Source organism: Marmota monax, unplaced genomic scaffold (assembly GCF_021218885.2).
Source record: "Marmota monax isolate L192 unplaced genomic scaffold, Marmota_monax_Labrador192_F-V1.1 WCK01_AAM20220418_F8-fsc00090, whole genome shotgun sequence".
Classification (NCBI taxonomy): Eukaryota; Metazoa; Chordata; class Mammalia; order Rodentia; family Sciuridae; genus Marmota; species Marmota monax.
The window spans coordinates 4956010-4971880 of record NW_026695219.1 but is presented as its reverse complement, the minus strand read 5'-3'; the positions used below and the strand labels follow the sequence as shown (position 1 = coordinate 4971880).

General features: G+C 33.1%; 1 protein-coding gene across 18 annotated transcripts in view; it reads right to left on the bottom strand.

Moving 5' to 3' along the window:
* Nucleotides 1–15871, bottom strand: part of Sdccag8 (SHH signaling and ciliogenesis regulator SDCCAG8) — a 245983-nt gene that overhangs the window by 87509 nt on the left and 142603 nt on the right. For 15 of the 18 annotated variants that reach the window (XM_058575166.1, XM_058575165.1, XM_058575167.1 and 12 more), the window contains 2 exons: nucleotides 14080–14188; nucleotides 4818–4949 (listed from right to left, as the gene is read on the bottom strand). In XM_058575166.1, the coding sequence (XP_058431149.1) occupies nucleotides 4818–4949; nucleotides 14080–14188 (241 nt within the window). Of the gene's footprint in view, nucleotides 1–978; nucleotides 1802–4817; nucleotides 4950–14079; nucleotides 14189–15871 lie in introns of those variants that run through there. The other 3 variants (XM_046432489.2, XM_058575172.1, XM_058575174.1) reach the window with 3 other exon arrangements.

Sequence of the window (15871 nt, the reverse complement as noted above, 5' to 3'; positions counted from 1 at the left end):
TCATTGCCTTTCTCTACCAGCATCTCCAAATTCCTATTCATTCTGGAACCCCTTTCATAGAAACAATTCTATGAACTCCCTTAGAAATTTATTAAATCACTTCATTATTATATATGATAAAGAGGAAAATTTAGTAAAATAATTTTACTTAAAATAAGGATAAATATAAAGATTGTAATTTGATATTTATTTTGAAAGTAACTTTCCTATTTAGTAAATAATGCCACAATTTCATTTAATAAATTAAGTCCTTTCTGTGTTAATAGTGTTAAGAAAAACATATAACTGACCAATAGCATAAATGTTTTATCATTCAAAAGTAGATTTTAAATTAAACCCATATTATAGAATTAAAACAAAAATAGCTCTGTTATGCTTTTATAATTTTTTTGTTTTTTGAATGTTTAATTCAGCTGCTACTCTTGTGGCTTTCTCTTTTTGTTATTAAATTATAAAATATAGGTTAAGGTGTCAGCCTTCTATTTTCAAGCATTATTTTTGAAACTAAAAATCTTAGTCTTAAACTAAAGTCTTAATTTCAAAATTAAAATGTCAAATTATAAAAAAGTCAATATGTATTTTGTATGTTAATACTGGCTCTTGCAGAATAAATTATTGGGGCTGGGATTGTAGTTCAGTGGTAGAGTGTTTGCCTAGCATGTATGAGGCACTTGGTTTGATTCTCAGCACCACATATAAATAAATAAAAGGTCCACTGGTAAGTAAAAAAAAAAATTTAAAAAGATAAATTATTCTTTAAAAAATAAAATGTGTGGATTTGGTAAAGATCATCCTGAGGCTTGTTTATAGGAGAATATTCAAATTTAAATTCATTATGAGTTTGTTACATTGCAATCAGAAGCTTTAAGACTCTAGACAATGATTTATATACATATATCATTTAAAGAATACATTACTACATAAAAGGAAAAGAACTATGCAGAACTATATAACTGACACAACACATAGGATTGCTGGGGGTTGGTAACACAGTACAGAGCAGATGAGATCACACTAGTGTTCAAGGGAATGTTGAACTTGGAGGCCTTGTTTACTCTGATAGACTGAGGGGCTCTCACAGGGTTCTGTTTTCCAGGGAGAAATATGTGAATCAATAATTATTTTAAAATAGAAATGGGAGAGGGAGCCATCTTTATCATGATTTCCCTAGGTTGCCTATGTGGACACAAGAGGTTCCTTATCATTAATTAATCTTGATCTTTACATCTTTAGTGATCTTTACAGTCAGAATTTAATGTGTTTACATTTATTCCAACTTAAAATCAAAAAAATTCCCTGCCTTAAGATGGTCCTTCCAAAATATGCCTCCACCAACAGTTGGTCCCTCTGTTTCTCTTGCTTTCTGTCTTCTTTTGCAGCCAAACCTCATAAAAAAGTGGTTTAAATTTGCTATTTCAGATATTCAACTCACTCTAATTTTTCAACTCCTGTAATCTGGTTTCGAATCCACCTACTCTTCAACTAAAATTGTTTTTGTTAATGTAACCAGTGATGTGCTTGTAAATCAAAGGCCAGTAGATACTTTTCAGTCTTATTTAACTTAACTCAGCAGCATCTGATTGATCACTTCCTTTTCCCTAGGCATTTCCATCCTTTCATATGTGTGACAACAAGCTCTTTAAGTTTTTAATTATTCTTCAGGTTGCTTTGTCTCAATCTCTTCTTTCAATGTTTACCTTACCTTTAAAAGTGTTGGTGTTTCTTGGGATCAATAAGTCCTTCTTTCTTCCTATTATGCTTATTTCTGGTGACCTTATTTATTCCCAAAGTTTGGAATATCCTTCAGAGACCAAAGGAGATTTCTATCACCAGCCCAGACCTACATCCTTAGTTTTCCCCTTTAAGTCCACCTGCTTATTCAACATATCCATTTGAACAATGCATTTGAACATTAAATTCAACATGGTGAAAACTTAACACTTGGTCTTATTCCAAACCCAGGCAATCTCAACCACAAACCTACTTCTTTGAAGTGTTCTTTAGTTCTCAATAAGTAACATCACTAGACACTCCTTGCTCATGCTAGGTTCTTGACATGCTCTCCTTCTCCACAACCAAGAGCCAATTAATTAAATCCTGTGGATTCTAGCTCCTATGTAATTTCCCAATCTATTTGCTTCTCTTCATCCCCATTATTATCAAGCCCAAGCCACCACCACCACCATCATCACTTGACAACTCTAATAGCTCCCTAGTTGATCTTAGATAATCACTATGGTTCTACGCTAATCCATTATCTGTTCTGGGTTATTATTAAAATGCAAATCTGATCCCATCATTCACCTCTATTTTTAAAAAACATTTTTTTTATTTCTTCCCATTAGTAACAGGATAAAATAAAAAGTCTACAACAAAAACTTAAAGGCCATGCCTGTAGGTCTCCAACCTCATCACATGTCACTCTTTATGATGAATACACAGTTCTTTCTGTTTCCCCAAAGTACCATGCTTTCCTATGTCAGAATCTTCAGTTTTATAGTTGTCTTTAATTGGCAAATTCTCTTAGGAGAGGACCAGATAATTAAATATATTAGGTTTTGTGGGCCAAGACGACTCACTGACTGAACTACTATAACCCTGACATCCTGACATTGTGGCACAAAAGCAGCCACAGGCAACAGGTCAATGAATAAGAGTATGTTTCTGGGCCATAAAAATAGGTTATGGGCTGGGGCAAAGATTGTCAATTCCTCTTTTAGAAGACTAATAATCCCTACCCCATCTTTTACACATTTAAGTGTTATTTTCTCACTGAAATTTTTCCTAATCAGAATATGACCATTTATTAAGTGTTCTTGTACCACACAGCATATTGCTTTTTTATGAAATCATTGTTGTAATTAATTTGATATTCATGAAATTCTTCTGTCAATATTCACCTTCCCTGTAAAGATGTAAGCTCCACCAGAATGGAATTCATATCTACTTTGCTATTTTAGTATCAGCACGTGGTAGAGAACATTACACATAGTAGCAATCAATAAATATTTGTTGAAGGAATGAGTCATTAATTTGCTCTCTGACCTTTACTTGGCAAATTTATCTTTCTGAACCTTAGTTCTCCATCTGGAAATTGAGATGATAATAACAGGTTTGCCTCAAGATACATAAGATAATATGCATGAGTACATTTTGTGAACTGTAAAGAAATATAGCAATTTTAAAATAAATATTAGAAATATGCTTTAGTTGCCTCATAAAGGAGCAAAACTAAGGTCCATGGGCCCAAATGTCTGGCTTGTTCTGACTTGTTCTCTAGCTAAGAATGATCTTTACCTTTTAAAGGGTCTAAAAAACAAAAAACACTATTACAGAAACCTTGTGTGACCTGCAAAGCCTAAAATAATTACTCATTCTACCTTTATAGGAAGTTTGCTGACTCCTGGCCTAGAACAGGGGCTAGCTAGGCTTAAGTGACTATTTTAACAAGTGAAAGAAAGAATGATTATTTGCAGATATACCTGTACTTTAATATTTCAGTGATTAAAGTGGTACTATTTTCTTACTGCTTTTCATATATTCAATATAGCAATTAAAGCTATAAAATTATCTTACCCCTCCATGCTATGTTTACTTTAAATTAAAAAATAAAAGGGGTTTATGCAGGGGGTAGGATAATTTTCTCTAATTTTTTTTTTTTAAAGATAGAGTGAGAGAGGGAGGGAGAGAGAGAGAGAGAGAGAATTTTTAATATTTATTTTTTAGTTTTCGGCGGACACAACATCTTTGTTTGTATGTGGTGCTGAGGATCGAACCCGGGCCAGGAGAGCGCGATACCGCTTCAGCCACATCCCCAGCCCCAATTTTCTCTAAATTATATCAACTATTTTTGAAAGACAGAAGGCATGGTGTGGCTGGGGGGATGGGGTAGCGATGGAGAGCTGGATACCAAGAAAATGATCTTTACTGGAAGGCTGACTACTGTTGTTATTTGATTGTTGTATAAAAGTCCAAATCTGCAGAAACCAACTTATTGTTGGATATGCAATATCCAGATTTTTATTCTTGAGAAATCACGTATCACACAGAAATTAGAAATGGTATCATAAAACACAATAAGGATCTGTGTTTGCTATCAAAAACAAAAGAAAGCAAACATAAAACTCCAATACTGTCCAAAAAAAAAAAAAAAAGAAGAAGTTTGGGGTCAAAAGATCAAGATCCAAGTTTGAAGTCTGTGACTTTAAGAATATCCATTAATCTGTTTGAGCTGTTTTTTTTTTTTTTTCACCCAGAAAAAGAAGAAAATAATTGCTGATGACATTTACTGGTGGCTATTATGAGTCAGACGCTTTACTCAAATTTTTTACCAAAGTGGGCATTCTTAGCATCAATACAGAGTTGAAAACACAGACCCTCTGATAGATTGAGTGACTTGCCTAAAGTAACACCACTAGAAAGAAGCAAAGGGTTTAGAGTCAAATCCTGATTCTAGTACTATGAACACAACCTCTCATAAAATATTTAATGTCTTTAGGACTACTACATGCTTTATCTTATAAAAAGCATATAAAACTTAATTTTTAGAAGAAGTGTTTTGAATTTTCTCCATAATACAATATTATCAACTCAGGCTTTAAAGACTATTTTCTCCACTATTCTATATTAAATCTAATTCTAGGTATATAGAGAATAGTAATAAGGAAATGTTTCTTCTTCTCTATAAGAGCAACTTAAATTGAGGGAGCATAAATACACAGAAGTATTAGATTTTGAGTCATATTTCAAAATTCCCCTCTGTGTGAATCAAACACATCCAAAATATGGCACATCAGATACTATTAAACTTTTATTACCTCTGCTTCATTGTCTCATGTACTATCCCATGCTGGACACACTGTTCCTCCAATTCATTATTTCTTCTCTGTAACTTTTCTAGTTTGTCGTATGTATATTTTTTTTCTTGACTGAGTTGAGCTATTTCAGATCTAAAGAGGTAAAATCACAGAAATAATAAATGTTCTTAAAAATAAAGCATATTTTTATTGTATAATCTTAACATTATCTTAAAAATCATACGTTAGCATAACTTTGTAATTAAAATTATTTGATGTAAAATAAAATACTTCAGAAATTTCAAAATGCTAGTGGGGGATATATGCGTTGTAAAGACTCAAGTCTCTACAGAAATAATATAACTTACTCCAATAAAATGGCTTCTCTAAGGAATAAGAAAAAGTGATAATAATCAACTCTCTTTATAAAAAGACTAGAATTTGGAGTTAGGGTTGTAACTCAGAGGTAGACCACTTGCCTGTGAGGCACTGGTTCTATCCTCAGCAACCACATAAAAATAAATAAAATAAAAGTATTGTGTCCATCTACAAATAAAAATATTTTTTTAAAAAAGACTAGAATTCATCAAACAAATATTTCTTGAGTGCTTCCTGTAGCCCCGCTATCAAGCTGTTCCAGAAGTAATCCCATACCTCATTTCTATAAAAGTTTATTTTAGTTAATATAGCCAATTTAATGGTATACGGTTAAAAATCAACTAGTTCTGCAATGGCTAATTTTATGTATGAACTAGACTGTACCATAGTATTGAGATATATGGTCAAACATTATTCTGGATATTTTTTGTGAAGGTATTTTGTGGATGAGATTCATTTAAATCAGTGGGCTTTGAATAAAGCAGATTATTCTCCATAATGTGGAAAGGACTCCTCCAAAGACTGACTTGTCAGGAGCAGGAGAATTCTGCCAGCAGATGACATCTAGACGTGAACCACATCTCTTCCTGGGCTCCCCATCCTGCCTGCCTATCCTGAAGATTGCAATCTTACCTAGCCTCCATTAACTATGGTAGCAACAAATTTCTTAAATCAATCAACCTTTTTTTTTCCCTATTATTTAGATTGACTTAGAGTTAGATTGATCTGTTGATTGGTAGATCAACAGATATCCTGTGGGTTCCGTTTTTCTAAAGAACCCTAATTAATACAAGTTCTAAGTGGCCTAATAATGAGAAACAGCAGTCTCCTGCCCGGAGACCTCTCAATCAAACTAAGCAGTGATGAATACTATTAGTTTTTGTAAAGTTCTTTTTTTTTTCCTGGTGTTTATCTCTATATTTGTAGGTGTGTTCATTCCATAACTCTTGTTTTATCAGTAAAGAAAAACTTCTAGTGACCTATGACAAATGAAGATGAGACTCTTTATATGCCTCCTTCCCAGCTTCCAATGCAATTACCAGTATTTCAGTAATAATATCAGTATTAACATTATAAAAACTACTTAAATATTGGTCTTTGCATTCCAATATAGTATATTATGATTACATGTACACTTGTGTACAGTTGTTTTCTCCAAACAAGTGTACTTTTAGAAAAGGCTGATTGAATGTCAAGCCATCTTTCCCCATAGGAGACTCCCAAATATTAATAAATATGTCATTCTTTTCACTATTGACATTTTATTTCTCAACAGAAGGAACTTTGCGTTTCTTGCTCTTGTGTGAAACCTTGACTTCTGTGGTTTGGGAACTGGGTGAAAATTGCGGTGAAGATTTTCTCTTTCAAAATGCATACCTTTTCTGAATCCCTCTATTCTAACTTCAGCGCCCTATTATAATCAGAGCTCTTGGGCTTAATCTCTTCAAAGAGGAAAACCCTAGTTTTCTGTGTGGAGGAGGGGCAGTCACCTGGCTGCACAGGGTGGAGGTGGAATTGTCAATTTTGGTTTCAGCCCCTATCTTCCAAGTTTTCCTGAAATTGAGAGCAGATCACTTTATTTTGTACACAGGGATCCCCCACTGTAAAGACTTAAGATTCACCTTTCTCCACTGCACTAAATCAGGTACAATAATCCCAATTTCCTTTCTGCTTTAAAGAATTTCATTGGGATCACAGATATATCATCTGTTGATAACTGATGTACTTCTGGAAATATGCTATTTTTAGCATCTTAGATGATGATCTCAAGTTTCAAACTTTGAAGATCAAAAAAGACATATATTCAAGGAAAATTATATCCCTGTCCTCATTTTATTAAATTTTAAGTCACTACCCACTGCCACCATCTTCTCACACCTGCTAGGTGGCACCTTATCAGTTAGAATTGGAACTTTAAAATTCTTATATATTATAATATTTGTACTTTCCAGGTTAACAATTAGTTTGTTTCCTGAAGTTTACAGACTTTTGGTGCAAAATTAATTTCTTCCAAAGGAAGGATTCCTCTATTAGGTGAAATAGTCTTTTTTTTTTTTTTCTGGTCGGGAAAGGATTTGGATTTGCTAAGGGAAACCTCATCTCAGATTGTTCATTTCACATGTATGGAACAATCTCTCACTTTTAATTCACCTCATCCTTACTTTGCTTTCATCCTGGTTCAAATGTCAGCCCAAAGGAAATTTGCCCAGATTAATACCTTCCAGTTCTCAATAAATCAGCATATTTTTTGAGATTATCTCTAGGCTTCATGCATATGTTAGCTTGTAATTTATCCTTTTGAATTGTGCTGTATACCTCACCTTTCCTATTATAGATGAGACCATGGATTATCTCATTTTCAAGCTCAGATCAAGTACTCATCTACATTTGCTTTTCCAGATAAGAATTTACTCATATTTGAAATAGTCTAAATGAGTTAATAACAACTTATTTTTCTCCTTTCAAAATCACATATGATATAAAAGAATCTAGAAGGCAGTTTTAATTTAGTACTTCTTCCAAAATTAGTATATTCTATCATTTCATAAAATAAATTTCAAAAGGAAAAAAGATCTTTAACCAGATCACAAAAAGGCATAGAAGAACAATCTATTCTCAGGTGCTTTTCAAGCAAAAAGGCACTTTTTAAAAGAAGAATCAATGGATGTGTAATTGATGTGATTCTGCAATCTGTATATGGGCTAAAAATGGGAGTTCATAACCCACTTGAAGCAAAGCGTGAAAGATGATATATCAAGAACTATGTAATGTTCTGAACAACCAACAATAAAAAAAAAATAAAAAATAAAAAAATAAAATAAAAGAAGAAAACAACAACAACAAAAGATTTTACAATATAAAATATAAAGTTTTTACAAATAAAAATCATATATTTGAAAAATGTATGTTGGTGTAAGAATATTTATTGTAGCATTATTCCTAGAAAAAAGTCTTGCTCTACAACCCAATATCTGGAAACTTATCAATAATATTTGGAAATCTATCAATAGATTGATTATAGTACTTAAATAAGGTGCTAACCTCACTCCAACAAAATTACAATTCAGGAAAGTACAAGGAATATGAAAAATATTTACAGAAGAAAAACATAAATAGTTAACAAATATTTATAAAATATTCACTTTTATTTTTATTCAAAGAAATTCATAATAAAAGCAGATACTACTATAAAAAATTTATTATATGACTATACCAGATAGTGAAATTCATTCTTTACTTTAGTGATCTCAATTAATCTATAAGGTAATTGTTCATTTCCTTTTCTCCATGTGGTATATACAAAATTTAATGATTTGCCTAAGGTTACCCAAATGGCAAATAGCCAGACTCACATACAAATAATAGTCTATCCAACTCTAAAGGGGTAGGTAGTTCTACCCACTGTGCTATATTGCCTCTCACTCTTTTTTTTTTTTCATCTCTCATTTTTTAATGTCACATACTCAGATGGGTTATATATATGCTGAGGAGAATTTAGTGTAATATTTAAGCAAAGTAACACACACTGAAAGGATTCATAGTCTTTGGACTAGCAATCCCTTTTAAGCATCTCTACTGAGGGAATCATCAAAAATTCAGATTTATGTACAAAGTTATTGTCACATTATTATTCAGAATAGCTAAAAATTGGAAACATCTTAAATGTCTAATGAATTATTATGCATACAAATGATTCAATTAAAGTTTTGTTTCCAGAGTATTTACTGATGTAGAAAAATGTTCATTAATGAGATATTAAGTGAAAAGCAGATGCAAAATGTACATGTAGCATAATCTCAATCACAATATAAATGTGTATGCACATAACACATTTACATACACATGGAAAATGATTAAATGGAAATATGTCAAAAGGATATAAAGCATATAATAGTTATTTCTGGCTGCTAATGGCTCAGGAATTCTTTTTCCTTAATTCTTCTTTGTATTTTCCAAATTTCCTACACTGAAGGTGTGTTACATAATTATAAAAATAAAAATATTATTTGTAAAGCACATATTTCCATAACATGCTTTGTTATGACAATTTTTTTCTGCTTTGAATATTTCTTATATTTTTTCTTTACTTACAATGGTAATTTGCATAGCAATTTCCATTGTTCAATAAAAATTTGGTATATGTGTATGTGCATATCCTTTACCTATGTAGAGCTCATGATATTGCCATATAACTACTAAACTGCAGAGTTCAAAGAGTAAACATACAAGTTTCTATTTTAATTTAGAGAGACATTTGTGGTGTGATTATCCTAGTCTCATATAAAAGGATAATTGACTCCAGTTCATTTTCATAGAAAATTTAGGTAATTTTTGGCTTTATGGAAGCATAAACTTTGCCTTGCATTTTTACATACCATTTATATTATGTAAGTGCATTTGCATGAAATATAAGATATTTTACTACTATAATTTAGAATACAAGGATAATTGCTTTTAAAAGGAAAATATGACATCTTCATTTTTTATTTTCAGATTCTGGTTTGACTTTTGGTAATAATCAGCAGAAGGCCACTATCAGTCTCCTCCTGCAGAACATAATTTTTGTGGTATCCCAACCTAACATCATCTAAACACGCAAGAGGAAAAAAACAGTTCAACCGGGTGTGTGTTCTTTACTTCAATTAAACTCACACAGTTGGATACCTACTGTTGCCAAAACAGTAATATAATTTATACATTATAGTCCACACAGTAAAACTACACTAAAAGTCATTTAACAATATTTATAACATCATAAAATATAGTGTTAAAATATATGAACTGCAATATGTACCAAAATTATAAAATTTGTTTCTCATCATCAGTGATTAAAACCAGGATCATTGCTCTAGCCTCAATACTCACAACCCTGGTGACAGATTAGAATTCAAATCTTAATGATCAATTTACAATTAACAAGATAGAAGTGAAACAAATTAAACCAACCATTATATATAACGAGACCCCATGGACTCCCATTGTTCCTCTTAATTACAAAACGCAAATCACAAATACACAATGGGCAGTGTTAGACATCAATCCACAAGCTTAGCAACCCAGAAAGTGACAATGACGGAAAAGAAAGAAGAGAGGCAAAACCGCGTAGATGCTGGTTCTGTGCCCTCTTCAGTCCTTTTCAGCATTCAAGGGGAGAAAGGCTGAGCCCTAGCACACAGCTGACCTCCAGCATATATCATATGCACTTCAAGGCTGGCAGAGACTCACTCCCAGCCAGCGTCCACCTTTCTGAGCTCTTCCCTGGCCAGGTTTTAATCCGCAATGCAAATTGCACTGTTAACATTTTACTGCTTATTCATCTAAGCGCCTGGGGAGAAGGAACACTTCCTTCACTTGATAAAGAAAGATCACAGTTTTACCAAGATATTTAAATATCTCCCTTTACCTCCTTCAAAAACAACCCCATAACTGTAAGAAGCTCTCCGAGTACTGGGGAATACAGACCGAAGGGGTAACTAAAGTTTATGTGAGCTTCAACTAAAATCAGCGAGAATGTCTGCCTGGTGCCAATTAAAAGCAAAATGGAATTAATCCTCTTGCCTGATGGTCAAAAACAAGCTATAAAAAATTTACAGAATCAGCATTTCATTTTTAGTTTTAAAATGGGATGTGCCATTCACAAACCCTGGGCTTGCAGACACCACTACGTGCACAGTGTGGAATACACACAGTGCAGAAAGTACCCTGTGTGCAAATCGCTATGGAGGCTTCCAGAGAACAGAAGTAATCCGCACTGTTATAATTCGACTTACTGTCTACTTGGGGGAGAAACCACAGACAACAGACACACACGAAGATACCATTTCAAAACATTTTCACAGAGCAGCCCAGCATGAGGCTAAGCAGAGAGTAAGAGTTTATGGGCACAAGGAGCCCAGGCTTTCAGCTTTTCTAGCGATTTTGCATGAGCTCTTGTTAAAAGATGAGATTTGTGAGTAAAAAAGCTTATTTAAATGATAGGAATCCATTTGTTTATGGCATTTTGAATAACATAAAACTCAAAAATATTGCTGTAAGGAAAGGAGAGTTAAAAATATGTATTTTAAATTACTGATCGATACAAAATAAATACACTTACTTTCAGGAAAAAGTTTACTCTGAGGAAAATTGGGATCAAAATTACCATATGGATTAGATATTTATTGTGGAGACTCAGACTCCACAATGACCAAACTTTAGAAACTCCAGGCTTTTTCTCATCTCAAAGTATAGGGAAATTATTTATCAAAGTTTGGAACAGGGTATGCAAAGCATACTCATCAAGCGCTTCTTCAGTTCTTATTACATTTATAATTTTTATTTAAAAAGAAATACTCTGAGCCTTCAAGTTCTGTAGATGGTTTTAAAGCAGAAGGTAACATCAAAATGGAATGTTAAATTTGGCAAGAATGAATTCTTGAAAATGTCATAGTAGGAATCCAGGAGAAACTTAAGAGCAAACAAACAAACAGACAAACCAAAAATCACAATTTATCCTACTTACTACTTTCTTGTGAAACACACAAAATGCACTTTTTGTAAATTTTGTGAGCACTTAAAATTTTAAAAATACTACATAGCAATTCACCAAGTGTTTACTAACTTTCAGGCCTTATTTTTGAATTAACTTGTAAAGTTACAAACAGGTGACTATTTTAATCCAACAATATTACCAAACCAGGTGCGAAAGCTTGACCTCTAACACAACCAGATCCACTTTTTACTAATGCTGCTTGGCTCTTAAAAAGGGTTTCACTATGATTCTGGCATTATATCTGTCAGAAAAGGTACTCAGAACTTCCCTGGCAAGGGTAAGAGCTAGTGAAATGTTACCCGATTTACCAGTCAAGACCCTTAAAACAATGCCACCAGTGACACAATAGCAGCTAGTGTGTATTGCCACATGCCAAGCCTTCCTTATCTGTAGGTTCTGCATCCACAAATTCAACCAACCACAGACAAGAATGTTGGGTCTGTCCTAAAGACACAATTTCCTTGTCATTATTTTCTAGACAATACAGTGTAATAATTATTTACACAGCATTACATTTATATATTATGTATTAGGCATTGCAAGTATTATACAGATGAATCAAAGCATACTGAAGAGGGCCACATCTCTCTCTTTTATATTTTGAATCAGCTCTATAATATTTGCAATACCTCAGAGATGAGTATTTGCCTTCCATGTGTGAGGCTCTGGGTTTGATCCCCAACAATGAAAAAACACGAGTGTGTATGTGTGTGTGTGTGTGTGTGATGCATGTTAACAGTGTGATTTGCACGTGTGTGTGTGTGTGTGTATGTATATGGGAGAATGCTATGTGGGTTGTATACAAATACTATGCCTTTTTATATAAGGGACTTGAGCATCTGCAGATATTGGTATCTAAAGGGGTCCTGGAATCAATCCCCCTTGGATACTGAGGGATGACAGTATATGCAAGTATGTTTGCTTTTCTATATATATTGTCTGAATTCCCACAACAATCCTGCAACATGATTTTGGAAATGTTTTTACAGACGGAGAAACTGAGCTTTGGGGAGATTTGGCAACATATTCAAGGTTGCACAGCTAAGTGACAAACTAAGACTCAAATCTAGTTCTTTCTGAATTCCAAATTGTTCTTTTTTGCACCCTGCTTGCCATCCACAAAAGAATAGGTAGATATCAGAAATCGTATCAGGGTATGGGGGGTAAAAACCCACCTATTTGTTTGTTTCATTCATTCATTCATATGTTTTGGGTGCCACCTATGTGTCAGATACAGAGGAAAACACTTTAGGTCAGGAGCTGAAAGAAGAAAGGAGTGGAGAAGAGCCAAGGTTTAAATTCACTAGACTTGTAGAGGGTAAATTAATCTAGAGGAGGAAAAATAGGGCCAACAGGCACAGAGTACAGGTTAACCTTGGCTGGAAGGGTAGCAATTCTCCATGAAAATTTAAAGGTCATCTTTTCCTTCTAATCTTCCCCATCACCACTGTGGTCTGAATTTTCTTTCTTTTTCTTTTTCTTTTTTTTTAAATATATATACTTTTTAAGTTTTATGTGGACACAATACATTTATTTTATTTTTATGTAGTGCTGAGGACCAAACCCAGTGCCTCACACATGCCAGGCGGGGCACTCTATCACTGAGCCCCAGCTCCAGCCCCTTTCTTTTTCTTTTCTTTTCTTTTTTTTCCTAAGAGATAGGGCCTTGCTATGTTGCCCAGGCTGGTCTCAAATTCCTGGGCTCAAGTAACTCTCTTGTCTTAGCCTCTGGAGTAGGTAGAAAGAACCACCACATCCACTGAATCTGAGGTTTCTTAAGTACTAGATGTAAAATATTATAATTATTGTAATATAGACTTTAGAACCAGAAAGATCTAGGTTAGAACTTTATCTCTCCCATTTACCAGTTACACAGTTTTGGTCTCCTTATCTATAAAAAAAGATAATAATTCCTATCTCAAGCCGTTGTGAGAATTAAATAATGTACATGAAGCACCTTTGTCTTTTCAATTTCCCTAATTATTTGACCTAAAGATAGGTTTTTTGTATGTGTTTGTACAAAATTATAGAATAGATTAAAATTTGTTAGCTGTATCAACATAAGATTTTTAAACTGCTTGATTTATCTGCATTCTTTATTAGAATAATTACTATCTTAAGCTTTGTTTTCTGAAATTTCATACTAAACTTTAAAAAAGTCAGATAATAATATGTATACAAAATAATGGAAAACATTAAAGTATTTATATGAACAATTAAGAAAAAACATACAAAAATATTTTCACAGAAAACTTATCAACAGATAACTAATTTTAATATTATATTATAATAGTAAAAATGCTGGTTTTTTTTAAGAAAAATTACAGTAATCAAACAAACAGTGCTCTGAAAATATTATACAACATTACCTACCTGCTTTTTTGAGAGATTTGTTCCAGTTTCTTGGCTAATGTACAGCATTCTTCCTTTAACTTTGTCAAAAATGTATTCTGGGAGGTCAGCAATGAATACTGTTCATTTTCTAGAAATAACAATAAATCCCCAACAACATAAGATGTTTATAGTTGTAGCTCTGCAGGGCTTTCCATATGTAGAGTGGTAAAGTGCGTTAGCTCACTACATATTTCCTAGAAGTCACTAGAATACTTTCAATGTCCTAAATTAAAGGACCTGTCAACTGGTAAGACACTAAATCTTGTGAGACATTTATTTTCATAATAAAATTATACACCAGTAACATTTTTGATCATATCAGCTTAGAGTAACATTTCAGCATGTTCATAAATTGTCAAATACCTCAAGTGGAGTCATAGATGCTTATATCTTTGTAATATGCAAGATATTATATTTTTATTTTGACAATGCTACCACAAACAGTGTCAAAATTCTCACAACCAGATAATTCAAAACTAAAATCGAGGAATTCTCTTTTACACTGAAACTCGTGCTTTATGTTTCGCATTTATGCACATAGTTTACTACTCACACCCTCCCCCTTGAATCTTGGATATACTTCTCCTAATTATGAAGGTAAACTATGTGATTTTCCTTAGAATGTTGATTTTATTGTCAACAGTATGTGCATCCATGAAGATTTGGTCAAAGAAATTGAGTGTGCAAAATAAATGGAAGTGTTTTAAAGATGGTTTTAACAGCTTAAAAACTCTTATCTAATGCTCAATTTCTGCCCAAGACTCTTTAATCATTAGGAGCCTGCTAGCAGTAGGGGCCAACAATAAATTATCCTATAATTTCCTCTGTGTTTTTAGTGACATGATTTACATGAATCTGGTGAATTTTCATTTCTTCTGGCCAAATGTAGTGAAAAGAAAATCTCTACTGAAAAAGTGCTGAAGGGAATTTTGTGAGTCAATATGACATTTACCTCTTTATAAGTAAATAAATTTAATAAGTTAATAAGTTTAATAAAGTTAATGAAGTTAATAAATTTCATGATAGTGGTTTTCCACCTATGAGACAGGAAATAATTTAGTACCGTGTCATCAAATACATTATACATTAAATCCTGTGAAAATTACCTCTAAGTGTAAGTTGTGATAGATCCTTTATTCCTTTTTAATTTTAGCTAATGATTGGCAAAAAGCATATAGCACACAAAGCAAAATAAATCAAGGCACTAAAATTAAGCAACATTTTTCTGGAAGAGGCAGGATCAATTAAACTTTTGTTTTAATAGTACAATCAGCATGGAGTATGTGGTGTGGAATTATAATGACTGACACTGTCTTGTTTTGACTAACACTGTCTGTGAACACACAACTCAAAAGTGAAAGGAACTACATAATGCTCCAACTGAACAAATCAAACTGCCTATTTTCAAAGTGCATTTTACTTTCAAATTAAAGGTAAAGAGTTACTGGCCAACTCAGTTTGCAGAATAGTGCCAATGTGATGAAAGATGGCAATTTTTAGCCAAGCTGCCAGCTGTGGTCAATGCCTTGTATTAGTGAATTTTAACAGCAGTTGTGAGAACTTGAAGAATGCAAAGGATTAAACATCACTCTAGATTGGATTGGGGGAGGTGGGGAAATCATACAAATGCTAAAAATGTTCGAAGCTGCAAAGATTAAATAAAGGAACATATCAATTTGGAGCCACTGAATTACATCCAGCTGCGACAGTGAATTAAGAACCGATTAATGGCTAAAGCTTTTCTCCAGTTTGGATGCTGAAGCAAACTCAT